Source organism: Mytilus californianus, unplaced genomic scaffold (assembly GCF_021869535.1).
Source record: "Mytilus californianus isolate M0D057914Y unplaced genomic scaffold, xbMytCali1.0.p SCAF_9, whole genome shotgun sequence".
In the NCBI taxonomy this organism is placed as follows: Eukaryota; Metazoa; Mollusca; class Bivalvia; order Mytilida; family Mytilidae; genus Mytilus; species Mytilus californianus.
The window spans coordinates 85,831,623-85,859,559 of NW_026262745.1; the positions used below are offsets into that span (position 1 = coordinate 85,831,623).

At 32.4% G+C, this 27,937-nt stretch overlaps 1 protein-coding gene across 2 annotated transcripts in view; it reads left to right on the forward strand.

Annotated features, from left to right (window-relative positions):
- Positions 1-8,581: 8,581 nt before the first annotated feature.
- Positions 8,582-27,937, forward strand: part of LOC127714196 (sulfate anion transporter 1-like) — a 30,896-nt gene continuing 11,540 nt past the window's right edge. For both annotated transcript variants that reach the window (XM_052220215.1, XM_052220216.1), the window contains exons 1-11: positions 8,582-8,683; positions 14,171-14,575; positions 15,706-15,816; positions 17,099-17,304; positions 17,726-17,890; positions 18,745-18,900; positions 19,482-19,564; positions 20,272-20,419; positions 21,116-21,229; positions 23,348-23,425; positions 24,061-24,156. In XM_052220215.1, coding sequence (XP_052076175.1) covers positions 14,224-14,575; positions 15,706-15,816; positions 17,099-17,304; positions 17,726-17,890; positions 18,745-18,900; positions 19,482-19,564; positions 20,272-20,419; positions 21,116-21,229; positions 23,348-23,425; positions 24,061-24,156 — 1,509 coding nt within the window. In that variant the 5' untranslated portion in view covers positions 8,582-8,683; positions 14,171-14,223. The remainder of the gene's footprint in view (positions 8,684-14,170; positions 14,576-15,705; positions 15,817-17,098; positions 17,305-17,725; positions 17,891-18,744; positions 18,901-19,481; positions 19,565-20,271; positions 20,420-21,115; positions 21,230-23,347; positions 23,426-24,060; positions 24,157-27,937) is intronic.

Sequence of the window (27,937 nt, forward strand, 5' to 3'; positions counted from 1 at the left end):
CCCTAAAAAAAACAACAAAAAAACATCAAAAAAAAAGAATAAATAAATAATAACAACGAAATCGTTATGACTTAACTATTAAAACGAGACACCCTTTTTAGTAGCTAAGTTCCTAGCGTTCTGTTGGATATTTTTCTCTCTCTAAAATTAACGGTTTCATTCATGAATTGCAAAGTAGTTTATAGGCTTCAGATTTATTTTGACCTTGCAATACTCATCTACTTTATGAAATATTTCTACAAGGTTATAACCACAGTTCAATCAACATTGTTATTAAGGTTCTATATTCATATATCTTTAACTTTATGTCCCTTCTACAACTAATCATTTATGTTAAATGTTTTCATGTCAGCATTTTATCACCATTACCTGTATAAGGTGGTAGACTATTTCAATCTGAAAGTAAATCTAGTGCAATAAAGTTGCTGAAGTTTTTGTTTTTTATTTGCAACAAATTAAAACGGATATCTACCACAAACCTCCTTTGAACGGAGTAATTTAATAACAATATGCTGATTTAGAAATTGTTGCTTATTTGCAACAAATTACTTGTCATAAAGTTACGTTTATTGAAATTTTGGAAGGGGTCATGGAACATAATTAATATTGATAACAAGACTTATTCGATTGATTTAAAGTGCAATTTGTATAAACGTTTATTAATATAAAAATAAGGAGATGTGGTATGATTGCCAATGAGACAACTATCCACCAAAGTTCAAATGAAGTGGATGTAAGCAATTATAGGCAACCGTACGGTCTTCAACAATGAGAAAAACCCATACCGTATGGTCGGATATAAAAGGCCCCTATATGAAAAATATGAAACAATTCCATTGAAAAAACTAACGGCCTAATTTATAACAAAGCAATTTACGAAAAACAAATATGACAGACATGAACCAATGACAACCACTGAATTAAGTTTGCTCGCTGCTGTACTTGCCGAAATCTGATTTTTTTAAATTCCATTGTATGAAAAACATTGATTTTGACAAAAGTGCGATTTTATGGTGGATTAGTTTTCTAAACCGAACTCAGTAACATATATCGCCAACTGTTACTTTCTATAGGTATGAATCGCCGTTCTATATCGGTGCACTCCTACATAGTAGGATGGTTAATGCGCTATATACAAATATACACCCGTACCCACTAAAAGCTCAACATATTGCTACATAATGTTTCTTTAATATTCAATAATCTGTGTTTACCATTTATAGATGATCCTTTATCCCAACATAAACAGTTTTCGAGATCCTATAAAACTATTTTGATGGGGGTTAAAAGTTTTAATATTGCATTTATGTGCTAGTTTCATGTTCTCCCATCATTAAAACGTCTCAGTGGACACTGTTACAAATTACGAAACACTAAATGTATCGTATGTTTAAACGTTTATGTGACATTTATTAACTAAGTGTCGTGCGCATTGAAATCGGTGTCAAACATTAACATTATCACATACATTGCTAATTTGTCAACAGGCGCGAAAAGGAAAAGTGGGATATGAGAATGTTCATAAAAAATTGCGATGCAACCTTTGTGTTCCCTTTGCTCCATCAGATGAGCAGGTACCGAACATTTATCTTTTGTTGACGGGATGTATTTTTTCTCGGGAAATTACCCATAGGCCTTTAGATTTAAAGCGCTTTAATTTTTTCTTTCATTTTGAATCAGATTAGATCATTTAAATTACTGTGTTTTTTTTGAATGAATGAAAAACAAAGGATCAAACTCTTTTTTGAAAATCGACTGGATAAATGATAAGGACAAGATTATCAACCACAAATCAAATATACATTCCAAACCAAATTCCAAACTAAAACGTTTCCCTTAGGCAGTGCGATTCAAAATATATCATGTCAGCATTTCGCCATGATTATCCTTTCCTATATTTCATCAAGAAATATGAGGTGATTATCTCAAACAAATATGAATTGTGATGTAAACTTTGACCAACTGATATATACAAACACAGCTTTTGTACATGTTGTAATTATACAACAAACAACAATCTGTTGCGCGGTGCAATAAGATTAATATTATGCATAGTGATTCAAACAACTGCACAATGTACATAATTCTGAAAGAAAGAAAATACAAGTTGAATCATCATAAGTATTGTCATAATAAATATTTTAGATTATGAAAGACTATCTTAAATTTGAAAACTTTTCAGTTCAGCGGGGACAGGGTTAAGCTGATTTGTCTTATTTTGCATATCCAATTGTATGTAAAAGTATGTATCGAATTTATCTTATAAATTTATGCACAACCGAGAAATAATTCATTCTTTCATAATACAGAGCGGAATTTGTAATGTCAATGGCACACAAGAACTAACAGATTGAATAATAATTCAGATCTGTATGTCTTTATCGAATCGATATTTAATACATGTATGAATGTTAGCCTCCATATGACTAATAAAGTCAAAACTGTATGCAACCCATGCATTTTCTACTTTCAATGAAAAGTATTCAGACAGAACATTTTGCGGTTTCGAATGATGCAAATAGATAGTTTAATTGAATGTTTAGCCGGTAATTGTTTCATTATATTAAGAGGGGCGTAAAGGGGGGTGGGGGTATCTACACGGAAGAACGCGAAATAAAATTGCCATTTCACGATGAACGAACAATTAAAAATTTCTTGCACGTTGATCTTTTTACCGATTTCACGAAACACGGCGAATAACGAACCTTTTTCACGGCTGCACGTGAAATAAAAATGGCAAAACACGTTGCACGAAAATAACCCTTTACTACCCTCTATTAAAAGTGTATACGAATGAATCCTGCTCTGAACGAGACCGGCACACAGTCAGTTTTTTTGCCGTAATAGTCGACAAAAACATTTCGCAAGAAACCATGTATCTATCTCATCCAGTCCCATTCCAGTGTTTCCTCCTTATTCTTCGCAGGAAAGAAACTAATACCAATTCTTATGTCTATAAATGAAAGTTACACTTAATACATTTCTGGATTTACCTTCACCCGGAACGCTAAATACTAAATATGCGGGGATGCATAAATAGGCGACAACGATTATTAGGAACTATATAACCAAACAAAAGAGACCCAAAAAGAATGGCCAATTTTATCTAATGTCAACTTTGCCTGAGATAGTTGTTAACCACAAGTGGATCAGACCCACGCCTTACATCATATAATTTTAGCACCCTCCCATGCACGAGACAAATGCACCACTTTGAATGAAAATGACCTGATATAAGCATGACATAAACACGTTTTAGTACTAGTGGGTATTCTTAGATTATGGTTAACACTTGCAAATTCATTGCACGAAAGTGAAAGTTGCTCAAATGGTTAAGTATCCTGTCTACTGCTGAAGTATTCATTCCAAGTATTTATTGCAACCTTATTTCAACAAACAACATATTTTAAAGCATTTAAAAACAATTCAATTCAGTTTAAATTTTGCAGTTATAGACGTAAACAAAACCACACATAGAGTTATACATATGTTTTGCTGTCAACACTGACAAAAGCAATTTGTAAAACATGAGAAAGTTGTGTACCTCATATTCGTTTTATGTCGTTTACATAATACACAGCAAATATAAAATCGACAACTACGGAAAAGAGGTTCAGCATCTACATAACCAAACCGTAAAATTGATACACTCTACTTTAAAAGGAAACATCGAGGAACTATGGAGGAAAACAAAGCAAGTCAACTATAAGGACTTTAGAAGCACTGAAATAGCGACAAATAATCATATACTAGTATTAAAGAAGCACATGGGACGTTTTGTTTTTCATCGCTTGACACTTCCTCAAAGGTATTCAATGGTTACATATTGAGGAGCACATCTTGTAACCATAAATTACACAAAAGGCTAAAGAAGTATAATACATATACGGTGGTTCGTTGTCCAATAATGGGCACTATTATCCCTGCCATAACAACGTATACTGTCACCTAAGCACTATCAAGGTAAAGTTTACAGAAACATGAAGGTTGAAATTACGAGTTAAAAAGAGGGAAGCGAAATTTCCGTAAAAAACCCTAATATATCGCAAAATTCAAACATTTTTACAATGGTTTTATTTTTGCAAAATTTTCGACGGGATAGGTGGCGCAAAAGCAAAAAGTTGAATTTTGAATTTTGAAAGAATAATTTGCAGTTTAAACATATTTTATTGTCTAAATAAACAATAGGATTGGATACAAGTTATAACAACTTAACATAATCCTCTCCAAATAAATACAATACTAGTATACAAAATTTCAAGATGACAGCAATAATATAATATAAACAATATGAAAAATATATACAATAAATATATCATGTTTAAACAGTAACAGTTGGGTACGAGTAAATTTTAAGATACAGAAATATCAATCAAAGAATTGTTTTGTATGGCGTATATAACTATGTATATTTCTGAAAAGGATTGTGTTTTGTTCAACACTAATTTCGTTTGTTCCAAATAAAACATGTTCTATGGAAATAGCAACTAACTGTTGGATATTTTCAAAGAGCTGATTTCTAAAATGTATGTAGAGTAGAATAATTTGTATGCAGCTTTTCCTGAAGAAAAAAGTCGTTGTAATGACTCTAGTAGGACCAGAGAGCACGATATTAACATACCTTTCGTAAAATCGCACCTGATAAATTTAGAAATTATAAAGAAACTAAGGTTTCAACTCACCTGGACAAAGTTTACCTCCGATTGGATATTCTTTTTATGTCCTTTTTGTTCATAAACTCCTCAAGTATTTAATTTTATAGGTATACATCCTTGGCTTTCAAATTTTTGGGTTTAAACGTTCCTGATAAAGCTAAATTCAGGAAAGCCCGTATGACACACTAACTTTATAAAATGTTATTTTCATTTATATACACACACACTTTTATTTTTAATAATGCCCCAATCAAACCGGACGTGACTGCATATTTTTATCCATTAATATCCCGCATGTCAAAAGGACGCCCTCATGCCAGAACTGTTAATAGGACTCTTTCAGAGCTAAAGAAGCAGTGTGTTATTGCTTTTCCTCGCTTTGCAGTTGAGCACAATCATTCAATGATTAGCTAAGTAAGAGCGAATGCGATAAACATAAATCCCAAAAAGTTATACCAAAGAAGTAAGAGCGCATGTGATAACCATAAAGTATCACCAAAGATATGCTCATGAACTAAGAGCGCATGGGATTACAAAAAATTATTACACGAAATTACTCATGAACAACTAGCGCATGCGTTAACCACAACATTATCAGGAAACATATTATGCTCATGAACCAAAGCGCATGCACTAACAAATCAGATATGCTCATGAATGAAATCGTTAGGTAATTAAAAAAAAACAACAAACAAAAAAGAAGAGATATAAAGCTGCAAAATAGATTTATTAATTCCATCGTTTCCAAAGAGGAATATAGATTTGCGATAAATGCATGCAATAATAAATCATATGGTTACAAAACTTCAAGTTTTTCCTGACTTTTTCCGGGGTGTACACAAAGCAAAACACATCAAACACCGCAACATTCCGTGTAAGAAGCATTTATATATTTTTAAGAAAATTAAGGGAGACAAACACTGGATTTATTGAAGATAAGTACATTCCATATATGTACTTTAGAAAAACATAAAATTATAAATGTTGTTTTTCTTTTTTAATTAAATTATGTCGTTAATCATATCGAAACGAGAAATATTAGGTCATGACATTTAACAGGTGTATACGTCCGGTGCGTTATAATTAGCACTTTGTACGTAAGAGAAGCAAAAAACGCACAAAGCCAACTGCGATTTTTTTTTCTTTATAAATTACGATCAGACAGAATTTTCAATTAAATAAAAACATTTACCAAGCGGTAAGTATTACTTTTTAACAACGTGTATTCATCAAGTAGTATATCTTTTATTCTTTTGAATTTACGACCGAAGCGGGAAAAGTGTGGTACAGAATTACACATTTCAAGGTCATTGACGTTCACAAACCAACATACATGTAGATTGTTTTTAAGCAGTGTTTGTTTCTAATCTAGTGATATTTTTCAATAAAAAATCATGAATCTAAAAGCTGTTTTCAATTTGGACAGATGATTAATCAGAGGATGTAGTTAAACTTGTTTAACCTCGCCACATATGCACGTGCCTGTCCAAAGTCAGGAACCGTGGTAGTGATTATATTCCGTCTTATAATATTGTTTGTTATTTTGAGAATTTGGTTTTAATGGCAGATCTTGGGATCTATATGATTCATTCACAACTTTGGTTAGTCTCGTGGCGATTTAGAGGTTGTCATATTGTAAAAACACGTATTTATTATAATTGTAATCTGTTACAGACTGCATGCTGCCATCTTGTCTTTTGATTTTTTTGTCGTTGTATTAACGTCTCGTTGTCGTTTACCACTAATCTACTTTTATTGTCGTGTATAACCTGAAAAGATGATGATAAACAATGATTGATTCTTACTTGTCGGGAGAGTCATATTCCTCAGAACGATGATAGTTTGTTTTTTAACATCCTGTGGGCAAGCCAAATATAACGAAAAAAACTTTATACTCGGAGTTCCTCGTAGCTATTCTAACAATTAAGATAATAATCCGCATTGTTTTGAATTGTCTAAAAATTAAATTTTCTACATAAACAAAAATATATTCAAAACGTCTAATCCTAGTAAACCGTTTGAATGAAAAAAATAAATTGTATAGATAAAAAGCAAACCTCTTTCTCAATTACATTTTTTTACTAACCCAATGATCATATTTTTTAAAATTGCAATCCTTCCGTTTTTTTTTAAATCCTATATATCATGTACCTGACCACAGCAGGATAATTGCTCATAATTCATTAAGTTAAGAAAAACGATGAAAAATTAGTAAAAACATATCATTTGTATTCATAGAGCGAAATTCGCATATTGCGAATTATGTAAATTTGTGGCATTAACATTATATCAAAAGAAAAAAAAAACCAAGTCTGCACTAAAAGGCGTGTTTTTTGTTTACATATCGTACTGAAAGCTATGACTGGCACCATTTGTCAATGTTTACAACATTTTAATTTTTTCGTTGAATTATGACAATTCATAACAATACTTTCTTCGTGAAGAAAAATATGTTCTAAAGTGTAACAATTTGCATAAACGAGAATTATTTAAATCAGAACACGTCTCTCCCTTAAAAAGATGCATTTACAAGGGTAGGATCCAGGATTTTAAGTTAGGAAGATCGCTCCTGAAATTTGAGAATTAGAGGACTGCGCACGCCCGTCCGCATCCGCGCATGTTTACTGCTGTGTACATGCACTTGCACTTGATTGCTGGTTACTTATCGTCAAGTGAAAGTAAGATGAAGAAAAGATTCTTATTTGTTTGGCTAATCTAGATTAATCACTATAGGTATCCTGGAGTCTACAATAAGTTCCAGCTTTTACGTCCGAAGAGTACGAATTCACCGCATGAAAAGTACAACTGACCTCACGGGGCCAATGAACGTTTAGCAAACAGCAACACAACAATCGTTATACCCAGACTCATTAATATACTTCAGATGTGTGTGTTTGTTGTTTAACAGTAGAACTTATATGAATAAACATATGATTTACGTCCGCTTAATTAAACACGAACTCCTTCTGTAACTAGTATGAATGGATTTTTTTCATTTTTTTTTTCATCTTTTATAAAATGCGCATGTTGAATTTATCGCATGCCTGATTACATGCTATTCTTACATAGAATATATCATGTTTTTGATTACAACCGTCAAGGGTCAAACAGGGATCAAGAAAACATGTAATTTTTTTCATATAAAAATCGATGTCCACAATAAGTCATTTTTAAGTGTATGAGTGATTTTTGTGTCAATTCAAGCTTAAAAATGATTTTCAGGTATCCGTAGTTAAATTGAATCTTTTTCGTTGATTTAAACATTATAATGAAATATAAAGTACAATACGATAGAAAATAAAACAAAACAAGGAGAACAGAAGGTAATGACACCGTTAAAAATAAAATGAAACAAAAAATGACAAAAACAGCACTTAAACTCTTGGATTAACTGCTAGCGTAGTGGCTGCAAGCGAGTCGACTGTTAGCTTAATTCTATTGAAGTTGACACAGAAGTCAAACCACAACATTAAAACAATATTACGACACCGATATCAATGAAAAGAGGTGAAGATGTCTTTTCAAAATTATGCACTAGGTTGAACTTCAGTTCGTTTTTATATTAACATAAATAAAACATTAAATATGAGAGAGAGAGAGAGAGAGAGAGAGAGAGAGAGAGAGAGAGAGGAAATTAAATAATTTATAGTTAAACATCACGTTTATTGATTGTTTAATCGTCCTGAATATACACGAGATATTTTACATGACGGTACTTTTAGCAAATGACAATAAACCAATCGATGAAATGTAAGTAGTTTTCATTTCAAATTATTGAAAAAGAGAGAAAAAAGAAAAGAAAAATATAATACCGCCCATCTCATTGCAACCTATTGAATTTTGCCCGATATATACATCATAACTAAGTTTACCCTGACATTTGAATAAAAAAACATATATATAGATCAATACACACATCTGTTGCAGGATACTTACATGTACGACTTAACACGTCAATAAATATAGTCGCTTTCACTGTAACTCAAAAATCAACCATGGCGTGAAATGGAAGTTTCTTCAAAATTAAGGTAGGGAACTTAATATGAGGTTTACCCCCTGCATTGTTTCAGTGAAGTGTTCATTTTTTAAGTTTCGATTAGGCGAGGTCTTGTCGTCTGTTAGAAAGTTTAAAAGGTCACGGTCCGTCGTGTTGATTTTTCTTTAAATAAAACATGCAGCTAATATACAAGTAATTGACTAGTCACATACACGTTTAAAATATATATAGTAACAAAATATATATTTTGGTGCTTGATTCTCTATTTAAATTTTTTCTCATAAAAATCAATTCATGTATCTATTTAAGGACAGATGTTGACATGTCTGTAAACAGTAAATATAAATATAAACAAATCACAAAAAAGTATATGGTATATTACCCAAAGCTACGTACATGATCTCTGAACGATGAACTCGATCAGCTCAAAACTCACAACGTGAAATTGCACCATAAAAGCAGGATCTTATTTATCTATGCTAAAAAATATGAGTAAGTTTATATAGTATGCTTATCATATTACATCAAAGTCAGTCAGAATATTATAACAAAGCAAGTGAAGAAACAAATTGTTATACTTATTCAAAGATGTCTTTTCTATCTCCCAAAAAGTAAAATTTTATTTTTATATATGTTGAGTTCTAACAGAAACGCAACACATGATATTTGGCTCTTTTGTTTTAAATTTTAAGACATTCCTCGAACATTTGATTACATGCATCTGCATTTTCAAGAAAGTTAAGTTATATTATCATAGGGATCAAAAGAGAAACTCACTATTCGTTTATCAAAATGTCAGTATACGCTACCAAATTCAAAGAATATTTGTCGAACTGCATACGATTTTAAAACTGGTGAGTGAGGGATTTATCATGGCTGAACTGTACCATTCGAAGTTCAAAGTAAAACTTTTTGCAGTAAAATGTGGAATTTGTGAACGATAGGATATCAATATCGAACAGAAATAACAATTCGCAGTTTCAGAATCTAATGCATTCTGGGTAATATTCTCAAACGTGATTGGTTAAAAAAAGTCCTAAATAATGGAAATTCAACCAATGGCGTGATAATATTTTCATGTTGGGTACGGAGAATTAAATTACCCATAGTCCTTTAGATTCTGAAACATAATATCCAAAGAAATCCATAAATCTTACCATGGTAGGGGTAAGTTCCAAAGATTGACTGGTGGTTGCTTAACGTTCAGTGGCAAATAGTTCATGCATGTTCATAAAGATCCAAAGAACATGTTAGTTCGATTTTTTTTTTATTAAATTGAAAATAACCGGATGTTGGGTTTCTATACGCAGTCCGTATATAAAAAAAAAAAAAAAAAAAAGAGAAAAAAAAAGAGAACTCCACGATGACTGCATGGTAACACACCATAACCAAAAAGGAAAATAATATCATAGTTGACGCCATGCACAGTGTGCAGTAGGTCAATCGCCATTGGTTCCCATGTCAGAAGTAACGTACTTGGACAACTTCGCCAAAACGTATCAGTATATACAGACATTGCTATATTAAGAATATACGCTGTTTTTAGTACATTTGTTTTCCGTTTTCATAACATGTACCTTGTAACATGAAAATGTAAATAATTCGCACATAAGAACTTATTTGTAGTATCGTTTTAAACTTAAAATTAAAATTTGATGGTTATATTTTTTCAAGCGGAATTCTTACTATTCAGATTTTTGTATATATCCGTATTAGTGTCTAGTATGATGGGGTTTACATGATAGGGAATAGTGGTCAAAAAGTGCAGATTAAAGGGCTTCGAATTTAGAATATAGAAAGAAATAGGGAAGAATAAAGAATTAAGAATAATAGGGTGCTAAAATATGCAGAAGAGAGAATGATGTGAAAAATAGATAAAGAATACGGAAAAATGATAAAAAAATAAGGATTAAAGAAATGAAAGACCACTACTCCAGGCTCTCAGTACTGAAAAAATCTACATTGTAATCATTTGGCAAACCTGGGCAAGCGGAAGGTACCGGAATATTACGAGGTTTGCCGAATTCCCATAGACGAAGTTATAAGATATTCAACAGCTTGTGAATACTAAATTTATATTTTGTTAAAAAAATAACTCATTTGATACACGTAAACTTCAAGCGTTTATTTTGTAAATAAACTCATTATTGATACCAGGATTGAAATTGTGTACGCCAGACGTGCGTTTCGTCTACAAATGGCTCAGCAGTGACGCTGGTTTCAAAAAATTTAAAGTGCATTTACATGTACATGTATATAATTTAGGATAGACATATCCCTTATTTGAATAAATGTTTGATAAACTATTAGTTAAGTACTACGTTTTTATATATTAGTACAAGTTTATTGCTTTCTTGTTGTATCGTACTGGTAGTTATGAGTTCCTCTATTTTACTTTTTTTTTTAGAATTTCAATGATTTATGATTTTATTTCTCAGAAATTTATTAATAGAGAAATCAATTTCCTGGAATAAAATCTTTTCCATGAACCCATATATTCATGTTCATGTAATACACAGAAAATTAACTGATATCGCTGATGTTTTTGGTGACTTTTTTATATGGTTGGTTCATCTGTAATCTTATACACCCACCCCCTTTTTTTGGGTTTAAATTTCACCAGCATAAAGCTATTGTATATGTTTTAACTTAAATAAGATTTTTCAGCATTATACACTACCCCAAACGGACGCTTGCTTGGGTAAGGAATCGTAGCCTTCCACGAAAGCTCGTTGGAGATAACGAGAATGTAATCCAAGATAATAAGGCATTTTTTTTCGGATAATTTAATTGGAAGAAAAGTCAGTGCAGAAAGGTCAAATAACAATCATATAATTATAAATTACAACAATAATTATGTCCAGGAAACATTAAGAGACAAACGTCTGAAGCTATGACTCAAAAACACTAGTTCGTTAAATCTAGCGGAATTCCATGAAAAAAGGTTAATCCAAATTATGTTGTTTGAAACATGTTATATTGATCAATGCGAATAACAGACTTTACATGGTAATTGTCATTATAAAGATACAGGGTTCTGAGTACAAGTTCTTTAAAATTTAAGAACACAGACGGGGAACCAGAATTTGGATTTGGTATAGTTGTAAATTAGTATTTGTCATATTTTACATGTTTTTAATTATAATATGATATTTTTCACTCAAAGGTCAAGGTCCGAACGATGTTAGATATGAATGTTAGAGAATCTAAATAATGTTCTTGAAACATGTGCTATCAATGTTCTATATATTCTAAAAATGCAAAATGTTCTTCTTGAAAACTCTTTTAAAACTACATAATCGGCAGAATCTATAAATATTGCAGTTAAGAGTCATTTTGAAGCAATCGGTACATCTAAAATAAAAAATGTTAAAACGTCTTGAAATTTCTTGTTACTTGCATATTTTCATTTCAATTTTTACATTAATTTCGTTTCATACATTTTATATGAAAAATCAAGAGACAAAAATTCTATTGTTTCAAATGACTCTTTCTGAGAAAAAAAACCAAGTACAAGTACCTATTACTTAGACTTCCATGTTTTTTTTAAGAACCATACATTATTTATTGAAAAAGGCGCTACTGAAGGGTTAAAAAATTCACATCCTTGACGTTTTACGAATTTGGTGATGTTGTTTAAGAATTGAATGCTTTTTTTATAATTTCATTGGGGTGTAAAAGCGTTGACCGAAGCACAGTTTTCCGCGCTTTATGTTAAATCAACGCTTCATTATTAAAAGACACATCAATTCTTGTAATTACATGTTTATGCTACAACCATGAAATTGAGAGTTATATCAAATTTTACGTTTGTTTTTCAATGCATTATATTTAACATTGTCACGGATAGCATTGCAGTCATAGCTGTTATATGTTATACGGAAATGAAATATGATATTGGTTGACTGGCGATTATTGTCAGTCAATCAAAATTCCCGATTATAGCGAAACATACATATCATGTTTAACCCCGCCCCATTTTTTGCGCCTGTCCCAAGTCAGGAGGAGCCTCTTGCTTTTGTTAGTCTTGTATGTTTTTTAATTTTAGTTCATGTATATGTTTTGGAGTTTAGTGTGACGTCCATTTTCATTGAACTAGTACACATTTTTGTTTAGGGGCCAACTGAAGCCCGCCTCCGGGACTCCGGGTGCGGGATTTTCTCGCTGTGTTGAAGACCCATTGGTGGTCTTCGGCTGTTTTCTGCTCTTTGGTTGGGTTGTTGTCTCTTTGACACATTCCCCATTTCCATTCTCAATTTTATATACATGTAATGTACAATTCCCAATCCGCAATTGCATAATGCTTAATCAACTGAAAAAAACTTATAAAGGAATTGTATAGGAGAAACACTACGGGTGTTTAATGTGAAGAAGGATCTTCTTACCCTTACGGAGCACCTGAGATCGCTCTGGGTTTTTGGTGGGGTTCGTGTTGCTCAGTCTTTAGTTTTTATACGCCCGTTTACGGGTGATATTATGATATACCGTTGTCCGAAAAAAACTCAAAAACGCTTAAATCAATTTGCATGAAACTTTGATGAATTGTTTATATCTATTGACGTGAGCTCCCTTTTAATTTTTATAAATTTTAGATTTTATGTTTCAGAGTTATGGGGTTTTATTCATTGAAAAAAGGGGGATTTTCCAGTTTTCGGACAATAACTCAAAAGTGCTTTGAGCAGTTTTCATGAAACTTTGGTGACTGGTTTATATCTATTTAAATAACCTCCGTTAAGTTTTTTTTTTATAAATTTCTGAAATGACATTGAGGAGTTATGGAACTTTATTCTTTGAAAAAACGACGGGCGTATCATGCGCTCCTCATGGCGCAGCTCTTTATTTAGGTAATGTTTTGATGAATGTTGTTTGTCTTTATGTCTATTTTCATTCTTTGCCATGGTTTTGCTAGTTTGTCTTTATGTCTATTTTCGTTCTTTGCCATGGTTTTGCCAGTTTGTCTTTGTCTAGTTTCGTTCTTTGCCATGGTTTTGCCAGTTTGTCTTTATGTCTATTTTCGTTCTTTGCCATGGTTTTGCCAGTTTGACTTTATGTCTATTTTCGTTCTCTGTCATGGTTTTGCCAGTTTGTCTTTATGTCTATTTTCGTTCTTTGCCATGGTTTTGCCAGTTTGTCTTTATGTCTATTTTCGTTCTCTGCCATGGTTTTGCAAGTTTGTCTTTATGTCTATTTTCGTTCTTTGCCATGGTTTTGCCAGTTTGGCTTTATGTCTATTTTCGTTCTTTGCCATGGTTTTGCCAGTTTGACTTTATGTCTATTTTCGTTCTTTGCCATGGCTTTGCCAGTTTGTCTTTATGTCTATTTTCGTTCTTTGCCATGGTTTTGCCAGTTTGTTCTCAACTTATGAGTTTTGAATGTCCACTTGGTATCTTCCTTTTTTTTTATTTGAAAATTTTCTTTTATTGTGAATTTCAGCAGCGAATTAACTGAATTCATATTTTGGCCTTTTAAATATGTAAATACGTATTGTTTATATCATTGTTTAAACTTACTTTTCCAGACAACCTGAACAGAGAAAATTAGCTGACATTTTCTACTTCTCTAAATACAGCCATGTCCGACTCAAATGGTGACTTAAAAACAGTTCAGCAAACAGTTCAAAATGTGGACGTCGAAACCGGTTCGATTGAGGAAACATCTATATCTAATGGAAACGAACCTCAGAAACTATACCAGGCTAATACCTTCAGAAAGGAATACCGACAACCCCACAGCGAGGAATCTATTAAAGAATCGTGCTGCAATCAATTTAGCTCAATCTGCAATTGTTCATCGGAACAATTGAAGAAGGGCTTCTTTAAAACTGTACCTAGTATTAATATTATGAAAAAATATAAAATTCGAACTGATCTTCCAAACGATATCATTGCTGGATTTACCGTTGGTGTTATGCAACTTCCACAAGGTACGTCTAAATACCAACTATTGTACATTCTCATGACATTAGTCTTTGACAAGAGTAGAATAAGAGTCTTAATGAGAAAGGACAAATAAAATAAACAAAAAAATCCCAATTGTATGTACAGTAATTGAAGAAAATAATAAGTTTAACATGTTGAAGAGTACTACTGTATATATGTATGAGCGGAAATGTGGGGTTAACACCAATGAGATGGGACCAAACGACAACACCACCCTAAACCACCCCACCCATCCAAATAAAAAGACATAACTGCCATTCGGTTTTTTAGTTTTGTTTTCTGATTACACGATAGTCATTCATTTCTTTCAATTGTTTGTTAAAACCTTCTTTTTTTTCTCCATTCCGGGAATGATTTTTAAATTAGCCGATTGTCTCAATAATGATAATTCAGAAATTTCTGTCCACAGGATTCAAGTAAAAGTTAGAAATCTATGTTGCAATTGATACCTTTTAAAGGGGGACAAGATGTTATTTGTTTTGCAAACGATATTTTTTTGGACTAGAATTTTTTTTTTAAAAAGAAGTAAATATATTTGACAACTCAATCCTAAAAATATAAGATTTAAGGATTACATTTTTTTTTGTAAAAACAATATTCTGTATTTACAAATCAAAAATCACCTGCAAAATTTAGTACATGAAAAGATCAACCATACGCTGCCAAATGATATCCCTGACATGGTTATAATGTATATCCATGGGAAACGGGTACTTTGATAGGGTTTTGGGCGAGATAGTACCTGTCACTTGATTTTCCTACCATAAGAAACAAACAAAACAATTGCAGTTAAACCTTACATAAAACAAATGTATACAATTAATATTAAGGGTGCTGTAAACGCCATGACTTGGGGTGAAGTCCTGCTATTTGTTTGGTTTAGCTATTATATAAAACTAAGAAGATGTGGTAAAATTGCCAATGAGACAACTCTTCACAAGAGATTATGTATATTTTCGCATGCACTCTTAATCCGTACGTTGTTATTATTTTATACAAAACTACATTATTCGGAATACATAAACAAATTGCAAATGTCAATATATCAGAATTTAAAGTTTTTAAATATATTAACTGGAATGATTGTGTACTTTTAATGTTATATTTGTTCTAGGTATGGCCTACGCCATGTTAGCAGATCTCCCACCTATTGTCGGACTTTATGTAGCATTCTTTCCCGTTCTTCTCTATTATATTTTTGGAACATCCAAACACATTTCAATGGGTAAGTATTAAATATAGTATTTTCGTTCCATTGTGGGAGATAACTACACATGCCGATGATCCATTTGTTAATTGTCCAATTAAAAGTCTTAGTACAGTTGGCTTCGGAATAATTGTCCAATCAAAAGTCTAAGCACACTTGTCTTTTATTAGATTAAATGTCCAATGAAAAGATGCTCCGATCGTCTATGATCATGATATATAAATAGTTATTTGTGCTCATTCAAAATTAAATTTTGGGAAAGAAGAAAATGTAAAAATCAATCTTTAAGAATGTGAATAAAAAATTGTAATCCAAGAAAAAAAGGATCGTTCCTTGTCTCGTTTGAATTCTTTATATGAACAATTGAAAATAACATACGATTGCAAGTGATACGGTGACCTGTATATGAATACAATATTAGATAAGTCGTATGATTATTCCTGAAATTTGATAACAATCAGGACCAATATGTCGTTTGGTCTCTGGCAGAGAGTTGTCTCATTGGCACATCTTCTTATTTTTATATATAATCATAAAAAGGGAGGACTGATTTCTCTAAAAAAACTACTTTAATCTCGACACAATTCTGTGTGTCTGTCCCAAGCCAGGAACCTCTCCAGTAGTTGTCGTAGTTCATATCGATGTATCATGTGATTTGAAGAATTGTGTGTTGATGATTGATCTTGGAATGTTTCTGTTAACGTTTTCACAACGTTTATAGACATAAAGAGCTCGACTTATTTTATAGACTCTTTAAATACAATGTAAGTAGTGTATAATAACGCTTTCAGAGCAATAATGGGATATCAATATAGATGTTTTGCAAGTAATATGTTTGTCGTAAATGAAGCTATGTCCTTCAAGGAAGTTATGCGAAAGTCAATGTTTAGTTTGTTAAATGGCTTGAAAAAATCATTTGGTTAATACAATTCTCAGAAGTGGTTTTTGTATTTAGAGTATGGTACAATGGATATATCTAAATTTTTAACTATAACTACTATAATACTGTAAATATTTTAACTATGTATCCTTTTCAGACAGAATATTTGGTGTCATGTATATATATATATATATGGATCTTATGAGTCTGGAATAAGGAGCATCTTATCTTATCTTATCTATTATAGACAAATGCCTATTGTTGAAGACAAGATCTTGCCCTCTAAATGTCTTTTGATTGTGTTTGTTATTGGGTTTCTGTCTCATTGACGTGTACCCAACAACTCTTTTTATTCATTTACAGCATCTCCTCCTTTAATATATAGCAATTTGTCTTATCTAATTTATTATTCTATTTAAGGCACTGTGGCTGTTGTGAGTCTTATGACTGGATCTATTGTTTCACAACTGAAAGAAAAGCCAGGAGTTATAACAGTCGAACCCTACAATGTGACCGGTGGCAATTATACCACAACAACACCGGGTACACCTGATCTTATTTCTGCACTAGATGTAGAAAAGATGGCGTTAGCAGCGTCTGTATGTTTTCTTGTCGGTGTGATACAAGTAAGTGAATCTAAAATTTATATTTACATTTTTAATGATTTCCGTCGTTCTATTTTTTCCTTTGCCTTTTTCTTCACTTTTAATTTCCATGTGGGAATTTGGTGTTGGTGGTGTATGCCGTTTGCGGTAACTATTACATGTAAATATAGCTTGACGAACCAATCATAAAGCTTAACAAATAATATTGACACTTGCCATTTTTAAAGAGCGTATACTAAGTTAACTTCAAGATTGTTTTTATCATATTGTTGGGATGCTGTCTTATTGACTGGCCTCTAAACAATAATTTATACTAGTTCAGTGAAATGGATGCCATACTAAACTCCGAAACATTCAAATGAAAGAAGAAAAAAAAAACACCCAAGACTAACAAAGGCTAGAGGTTATAGTATTGTTACTGTATATTAATAATTTATTTCAGGTATTATTTGGTGTTTTCCGTTTGGGATTTGTCACCACATATATGTCCGACCCTCTGGTCAGTGGATTCACCACCGGGGCTGCTGTACACGTGTTTACTAGTCAAGTCAAGTACATATTTGGATTAAAAATAAAACGGTTTCCAAACCTATATCAAATATTTAATGTAAGTATATTTTAAGAAATCAAAAGTTCAGTTTATTTATGTTTTAACTACAGTTGTTGTAAAATGTAACGTTATAGAGGCAAAACAAACCCAGAAAATCCAACTTCCGAAGCAAGATCATCATTCGGCTCTCATAAAGTTCTGTGTTGAATCGCCGGGCCGAGTTTACGAGATTCGGTCAATTTACAGAAAATCCTGCAATTTTGCATTAGTATTACCCCTCTCCCCAAGAAAACAAAACAAAAAACAACACAAATATCGTTAGTCATATCAATATAGTAATTGGATGAATCTTTTTGAAATAATGGAGTACTATTATACTACAAACGAACTAACTTACATCGTGATGAACTGCTAGACTTGTTTTTATTCTACTTTAATTTGAGTGGATACTATATATGTTAAATTATAATACTGACTGAAAGCCAGGAAATAGTCCTAATGAGAAAAGCAGAAAGTCAGCATAATTCTCTGTGATATGTTTAAGTATAGCATATTAGTATCGCTTAGACGTATTACACAACATTCAACACGCTTGTTTGCAAGTGTAAACTTTCAATATTCTAGAAAGATTTTGTTTAATGTATTATTAACAAATTTCTTATTGCTTGATATTAAATTCACGATTTACAATATTTTACAGCAAATCAGCAATCTTAAGATAATTTTTAATAGATTTGTTATTTACAGCAAATTAGCACTTCCTAGTGACAAGTTTAAATACTTTTGTTTACGACAATAAGCACTTTCAAGATAAGTTGAAACATTTTGTTATTTTACAAAAAATACGCAATGTATGAAGTTATTTCATAGTTTTTTTAAGATAAGTTAAATTATCATTTTTATTTTTTCAGACGTACAAAGCAATTATTGAGAACATTGGTGATACAAATCCCGCTACAATTATAATGTCGGCGATTTGTATTGTGATTTTATATATAGTGAAGGTTCAGGTCAACACAAGATTCAAGAAACACTTGAAGATACCTATACCTGTTGAATTAGTAGTGGTGAGTGTAGATTAGAGGGGGAGGTTTTGCGATCTCTAGTTTGAAGGCTTATTGGTAAAAAAAATGTCACGTGGACATCGCGTTTGGACGAGAAACTGGGAATGCAAATTGATATACGGCATTAAGAGCCATGGACAGAATTGTGATAATCTAAAACAATTTTGAAACCATAAAAGCTATTACGGAGTTAATAACCTAACACCATTAGGATACACACGAATGTAACAGCCCACACGGTATGGGGTTTTCTCATTGATGAAGGGCGTACGGTGGCCTATGATATAGAAATAAGGAGATGTGGTATGGTTGCCAATGAGACAACTATCATACCGCATCTCCTTATTTTTTATATTGTAATACAAACTTATGAAATATTAAAAAAGTCATAATAACAAGATTGCAGTATTTATCAACTAATAAAAAATGAGTTGCACGATAGTAAACAATGTTTATATTATTTATTTATTTGTTTTGCTATTTTTTTTACGATATTTTGATTGATATATAAACAAGGACACAGCTGTTACATTAGCTTTCCTCGTTTTTTATATCCCATTTGCTAAATATGTTCTCTACTGTAGGTAATCATTGGTACACTGGCGTCTCATTATGGACATTTTCATGATACATATGGAATGAAAACTGTTGGGAAAGTTCCTGCTGGGTAAACATATACTTATATGATAATCTTGTCATTTAAAGTACTTTATAGTACTTTACATACGTATGCATATTTTGTTATACTAAAATAATCTAAAGTTTATCAAAATAAAGTGACATTTAAATTGTCACAACATTTTTTATTTCATAATCCAAGGTTCTTTCTTTGATTGCTCAACAAAAGATCGCGGACAATTTCAAGAGTCATTTCACAGTCAAGTTAAAGGTTATTGCCGTCCGTCTTGACGAGACCATAAGCTTTCCTCAATGAACCTCGATTTAGATTGATACATTGACAATCAGAAAACAACCTACGGCCAACTTATTTCATCAATAACTTAACATAAAGCATGACGAAACATATTGAATAAATGAGTAACATATACAAAAGTCGTATTTTCCCTTAAGTCATAATTTTAATTTAATATTTTGTGTAGTAGTAATCAAATGTTTTATTTTATCTGTTCGTATACTAGTTTCCAGTCAAAATATATGTTACAGAATTCGATGTTTCAGTGTCTAATGAATTCTAGGTAACGTTTTTCAAAAGCGTATACCAAACCGTTGTGGTTGGCTAACAACTTCATAAACAATAGGAATTCAACCAATGACTTTATGTTTTTTCTATCTTTTTGGGTACGAACTATGATTTACCCACCGTCTTTTAAATTCTCAAACTTCGAATTTCAAGGACAATTAATTTTTTTTCAGGTTACCGGAACCTAAAATCCCTTCATTCAGAGATGCTGCAGATAATTTCAGTGAAGCTATCATTGTCGCCGTTGTTGCATTTGCTCAGTCTGTTTCTCTTGCTGCCCTTATGGCAAAGAAACATCATTACAGAATAGATTCAAACCAGGTATACCTTGTCTAAATATTTTCCGATTTGTGTTTTCCATTTTGTATAGTAAATTCTCTTAATGTCTTTGGTTCGTTTTTGGTTATATCTTCTGTACATTTATATTATCAACAAACAGCTTAAGTACTATATTTATATTTTTAGTACATAGTTTTATAAGATCTCAGTTCTTAGTTTATACAATTTCCATCATAAATCAAGGATTGTTTTGAAAGACAATTTTTTTCTAAGACATAGAGGCGTAAGTTCTGTGAAAAAAACGAATACGAAACACATAGTCTTTTTTAACTTTCCAAAGAATTCAATGCATATATATGACACATAAACACATACAACTTTTAACTAATCTAGGAATTCACCGCATATGTATGACAGATAGAAACACATACTCTTTTTTACTATTATAGGATTCGTTGCTTATATATGACTCATAAAAACACATACTGTTTGTAACTAACCTAGGAATTCATTGCACATATATATGACACATAAAAACACATACTCCTTTTCACTATTCTAGGAATTCATTGCTTATATTTGACACATAAAAACACATGCTCTTTTTCACTATTCTAGGAATTCATTGCGTATACTAGGAACCATAAAACACATACTCTTTTTCACTATTCTAGGAATTAATTGCATATACATTGTATATGACACATATAAAACACATACTCTTTTTCACTATTCTAGGAATTCATTGCATATGGAGTATCTAATATATTTGGATCTTTTTTCTCCTGTTACCCTGCTGCAGCGTCTGTTTCCCGTAGCTCTGTTCAAGAATCAGCAGGAGGTAAAACCCAGGTAAATAATCCATGTTGATTACTGAAAGACAGAAAATGTAATGGAATGATTTAAATCTAGACCCACAAAGGTTGAAGATTCCTAATTGGAAGACAAACTGATATCGTCTAGCAAAAAACAAAGAACGACCAAAAGACAAACAGCAATCTATATGGCACAACACAGAAAACTAAAGAGTGAGCAACATGGTCCTCACCAAAGTCTGGTGTGTGAGGAACATGATCCTCACCAAAGTATAGTGTGTGAGCAACATGATCCTCACCAAAGTCTGGCGTGTGAGCAACATGATCCTCACCAAAGTCTGGTGTGTGAGGAACATGATCCTCACCAAAGTCTGGCGTGTGAGCAACATGATCCTCACCAAAGTCTGGTGTGTGAGCAACATGATCCTCACCAAAGTCTGGTGTTTGAGCAACATGATCTTCACCAAAGTCTAGTGTGTGAGCAACATGATCCTCACCAAAGTCTGGTGTGTGAGCACCATGATCCTCACCAACGTCTTGTGTTTAAGGAACATGATCCTCACAAAAGTCTGGTGTGTGAGCAGCATGATCCTCACCAAAGTCTGGTATTTGAGCAACATGATCTTCACCAAAGTCTGGTGTGTGAGCAACATGATCCTCACCAAAGTCTGGTGTTAATATGATCCTCACCAAAGTCTGGTGTTTGCAACATGATCCTCACCAAAGTCTGGTGTGTGAGCAACATGATCCTCACCAAAGTCTGGTGTTTGCAATTCGGTAGAACAATATGTATAGCTGAACAGGCGATGTGCTGGTTGACATGATTTTTATACACTTTATTGTTGAAGACCGTATGTTGACCTCCATATGGTTTTAATATGGTGCAGGTTGCTGTCTCATATTGACTGGTACCCCACATGTCCTTTTACACATAGATACAATTACACATGCACGGCAGCAGCATTTGCTGAACATTCACTCTAGTATTGTGGAAAAAAGTAAAATAACAAAAATACCACACTCCACTGAAAATTTCAAAACGGAAAGTCCCTTATCAAATTGCAAAATCAAAAGCTCAAACACATCAAACGAATTGTAAACAACTGTCATAGTCCTCCTGACTTGGTAGAGGCATTTCCTTAGGTATAAAAATGGTGGATTAAACTTGGTTTTATAGCTAGCTAAACCTCTCACTTGTATGACAGTCGCATAGAATTCCATTATATTGACAACAATGTGTGAGCAAAACAAACAGACAATAATAGGTAAAAATGTCAAAAATTGCTTTAATATGACCATCGTTTTTCTTCGATTGGAAAAGGCATAGTAGAATATTGAATAACACGCATTTATTGATCCTAATAGACTAATAAAATGATTGTTCTGACCAAAGACATATTTTCTTACACATAATGATTTATTGATAGCTATAACGTTCAAGTCACAATTATAATATTAATACATGATTAACATGTGTTGCATTGCTAATAATGTTATGTCTTTTATTATGAAAACAATCAATTATCAATTGTATACTTTAAACGAAGTGTTTATACGTACACACAAAATGGTCTTGATTTATAAGTTATCTGTAATAGAATATTAGTCTTTAAACGTCAATGTCATCATGCAATGTACTATCCCTTCGGAACACCATATCAACGTGACTTGCCGTGTACAAAACAGAAGATTTCTGCCAATGTCGGCATGTTTGAATTATCAATTAACAATCGGAACTCCTCGACATTTTTCTCTGTGACATAGCTTTGATATATGTTTTGCCTCTCATCACAAGCTACGCTATTGACAAATTCCTTATAAAATGATAACTGTCCTTTTTATTTTGTTTTTATAAATACATTTTTTTTCTGTAGACAGTAACATATTTTTTTTCATTTGAGTGCGAAAAGAAAATAGTAACTGTTTTTCTAATCTATAACACAATAATGAATATTACCAGAACAAAACTTGTATCTGAAACAGTCAATAGTATGATAAACTGTTTTATTAGTTCACTTTAGACCTGGTCGAAGAAACCTATCATTATTCAACGTATAGTTGACAGAAACATCTATAAAAACAGGAAAATTATAAGACGGAAAATTTGATTAAATAATATTCATATTTTAAAAGAAAATTTCTTCTTTCCTTTTAGCTTACGAGTGTATTTTCTGCAGCTCTTGTTCTCATTGTAATTTTGGTTATTGGACCTCTCTTTGAAGATCTACCAAATGTAAGTATTTCTTAAATAGGATAATTTATCCATCTTGCTGATATGTTTATCACTGTTAAACAAAAAGTGACACGAACCTAAATAGAACAACAAAGAGATAATCATGCAATTATTTGAATTATCTTCATGAGGATCTGGATGTGGCGTGTACAAAATAGAGAATAATGGGTCCAAAAAAATAACAACAAAAAGAGAAAAATGAATTAAAATAAAACAAAAGGGAATAATGATGTCCTGAATTATATATATTAAAAAGATACAGAATACTTGGACAAAAAAGAAGGAATAGAGAAAAATAGCCTTAGAAATTAAGGAATGCAGAAATAAAGAACCCCTTCCAGACCGTCCGGTACCTGAAAACCAAACATGTAAACCTTCTTTGAGTATCAAAACCACAAAGGACACAAAAATAACAAACAAAACATAGTTATTGTGACACTATGGATTCACTTATGTACTTAACAAAAAAGTATAACAATGATGCTACTTCTGGATCAAATTATTTACCTTTACTGTCTGTCAAAGCAATTATTATTTTTATACATGAACTATAGCCACTATAGTCATAAAGTTTTTTTTAAAGCATTGATCGAACATCATTCTTCATAAACATTGCAATTAACTTATACTTCCAGTGTGTATTATCATCAATCATCGTGGTAGCATTGAGAAGTATGTTCATGCAGTTGTTCCAGCTTAAAAAGCTGTTTCATGTATCAGCTTACGATTTTGTAAGTATGATTAAGAAACGCCATAGCAAAGTGAAAGTTCCAATTTTTAAAGAGGGTATTTAATATTCGCTGTCTCAAATTATATTGCCAAATATAATACGTAAAACTTTTATAAAAATAGCATGGTGATATTTAATATTTAATAAAATCTAATACAGAAATCATCAGTGATGTAGTCTGGCATTTTCAAAAAATTGGAAGGAGCCAATTTTGCTCGAAAAAGGGCAACCAAGAAAACCAGATAGAACAATTTGCAAAATACCAGAAAAAACCAACAACAGTCCATAAAACACCACATAAATAAAGGCAACAGTAGTATACCGATGTTCGAAATTCATAAATCGATTGAGAAAAAAACAAATCCGGGTTACAAACTAAAACTGAGGGAAACACATCAAATATAAGAGAACTACGACACAACAGAAACACAACATTAAAATGTAACACACACACAGAAACGAACTATAATATAACAATGGCCATTTTCCTGACTTGGTACAGGACATTTTAAGAAAAAAATGGTGGGTTGAACCTGGTTTTGTGGCTAGCCAAACCTCGCACTTTTATGGCAATGTTAAATATAACACTAAATGACACCATTACATGACATGAATACAGTACAACATTACGGACAGAGAATTATGCAAATAAACAATACAATATAGTACCTTTGGACAACGAAACAACAGAAACACTGAAATGAACAAACAACAAACGACAATGCAACACACACAGAAACAAACTATACGATAACAATTGCCATTTCCCGACTTGGTACAGGACATTTTTAAGAAAAAAATGGTGGGTTGAACCTGGTTTTGTGGCTAGACAAACCTCCTGCTTTTATGGCAATGTTAAATATAACATTAAAATGACAACAGTACATGACAGGACTACAGTACAAATAAATGGGAGAACATATAGGACAGAGAAACATACGAATAATAGTTAACAAAAGGTTTTAAATTTAATACGCAAGACGCGCGTTTCGTCCACACAAGACTAACCAGTGACGCTAAGATCAAAAAAGTACGAAAGCCAAAACAAGTACAAAGTTGAAGAGCATTGAGGACCAAAAGTTCTAAAAAGTTGTGCCAACTACGGCTAAGGTTATATGTCTGGGATAAGAAAATCCTTAGTATTTAGAATAATTCATACTTTTGCAAACAGTAAATTTATAAAAATGGCTATATAATAGATATACATGATAACACCGAAGTGGTGACTAACTACAGAATAAAAAAGGATACATAAAACAACATAAACCAGCACTTAAAATTTCACAGCCGAGTTAGCCAAAGAGATCAACGCAAAAAAAAGGGTGACGTCACATTTGAATAATGAACTAAACTAGTTTAACCCCGCCACATTCTATATGTGCCTGTCCCAAGTCAGGAGCGAGTTATTGAGTGGTGATTGTTGTTTTTTGCTGTTTATCATATTTGTTTTTCGTTTATTGTTTTGCATAGTGTGTTCTTGTGTTGTGCTGTTGCACCGCTGTCCCAGGTTAGTGGGAGGGTTTGGCGCCATCTAACTAGTTTAACCCCGACACATTCTGTATGTAACTGTCCCAAGTCAGGAGCCTGTAATTCAGTGGTTGTCGTTTGTTGCTGTGTAACATATTTTTTTTCGTTCTTCATTTTGTACATTAATTAGGCCGTTAGTTTTCTCGTTTGAATTGCATCACATTTGTCATTTCGGGGCCTGTTATAGCTGACAATGCGGTATGGGATTTTCTCATTATTGAAGGCCTCACGGTGACATATAGTTGTTTATTCCTGTATCATTTGGTCTCTTGTGGAGAGTTGTCTCATTGGCAATCCTACCACATCTTTTTATTTTTATACACAGAATACTATGGAGTGAGCTACACGAACCCCTACAAATGCCAGGTATGAAGTCAGGTGTTTTGCAAAACCCATTAAAAACTAGTCATGTGTTTCGTAGGAGTCAGCAGTTCCCGTTCCACTAGTGGCAAACACCATGTTATTCCTCTTAAAATACGTTGATGCATCATATTAAGTGTTTAGAGATATCACAACGCACAATAACGGACTCATGGATGTCTCTTGTCTTACAGTCCGTTTCTATGTATGTTGGCGTTTGCTTTTGTTGTAGTTCAGTGTTTCTGTTGTTCCGTTGTTTTCCTCTTATAGTTGATGTGTTTCCTTCGATTTTAGTTTGTCACCCGATTTTGTTTTTGCTTAATCGAAATATGACTATTGAACAGCGCTATACTACTGTTGCCTTTATTTACCCTAAGATATCCCCAAATCTAGAAACCATTAGAAGATGTAAATTATCAATTCCAAAACATTGACTCAATGGGTCAATTTGAAATTAAAACAATGTTTTGAAGACAAAAGATGACGATTCGGTTACCGTGTAGAAATAACATGGACAGCATTGAAAAATAACACTAAAAAAACTGCAGCAAAAGAAACACATATTATGTTTAGACAATGTGACTACTTCAAAAATACTACGCCATTGGCAATATCCTTCATAAATGATAACTGTTCTCATTCATGCTGAAATGAATGTAAGTGTAAATCGAACCCCCTTAAACATAATTATATTTATCCTGCAATCGACCTTTCTACTATTCTAATGCAGGTGTACAGATAACACGAAGTGATATTCGTATATTAGACGTATATAATCTCCTGGTATCCTGCTTCTGTTGCGAGCGAATGGTTATATCAAATAACTGCTTACGTCACAGTTTAATTTGGGGTCCTTATTGCGGTCCGCGTTTAAGTCATGTCGATTTCTTTCAAAAACAAATTCAACGATTGGGATGGAAAAGAAATGTACAAAATTAATTGCAGGATAAAGACAATAACTGTTTGTCTTTACTCGGCTCAAAACAGGAGTAATAGCTCGCTGAAGCTCGCATTACACCTGTTTCTTAGCCTCGTACAAATACAGCTGATATTTAAAGACACTAAACAGTTATTGTCTATATATACCACTGACAAATCATCAAAATCAAATTTTCTCAAAACCTATGCTTGCAATATTCATATCAATCAATTATGTACCTTTGTGAAATGTACACAAAATAAAATATATATATTTTAAATTGATGGCAATTGGTATAAACACCAGGAGATTTATTGTAATTGACAAAAATGTAAACCGCCTTCAACACATTTGTTGACCTAAAAATTTTATAAACAGGCGTTGTTAATGTGTTGCCTTATTCCTTTTAATAATTTTTTATATATCATAATACGCCATTTCAGAATCTAAAGCACTACATATAATTCAATTGTTGGCAGCCGAAAACGAAAAAGGCGTCACTTCATCAGTTGAATTTCTTTTCTACGGTTGCTGTTAGCCAATCACAACATTTTTGTCTATGCTTTTGAAAATTTCCCCCAGAATGCCTCAGATTCTGAAATGACGAATTAAGGTAGCACAATACAAAGATTTTTTCATCCCCAATCATACAACTTTAAACTGATGTAATTTCTTTCATCAAGCTTTAAATATTATAAATAATTAAGGTACCAAAAGAAAGAAGAAATATTAATCTTTCAAATGGTGATAATTTCATCATGACATAATTATTACATAATTAATTATTATGTAATTAGTTGCTTTATTGTGATGTCCACACATGAATGAAATTAGCTTCTTTGTTATTCATACCATCCCAAAATATTTTATAGATTCTTGTACAACACAGTTTGACCTCCAAAACTGTGTCTCAGATTTTTCCTATCGTATTTCATTCTTTCATAAACCTTCAATGAAGTTTTCAACCCCAATTCAT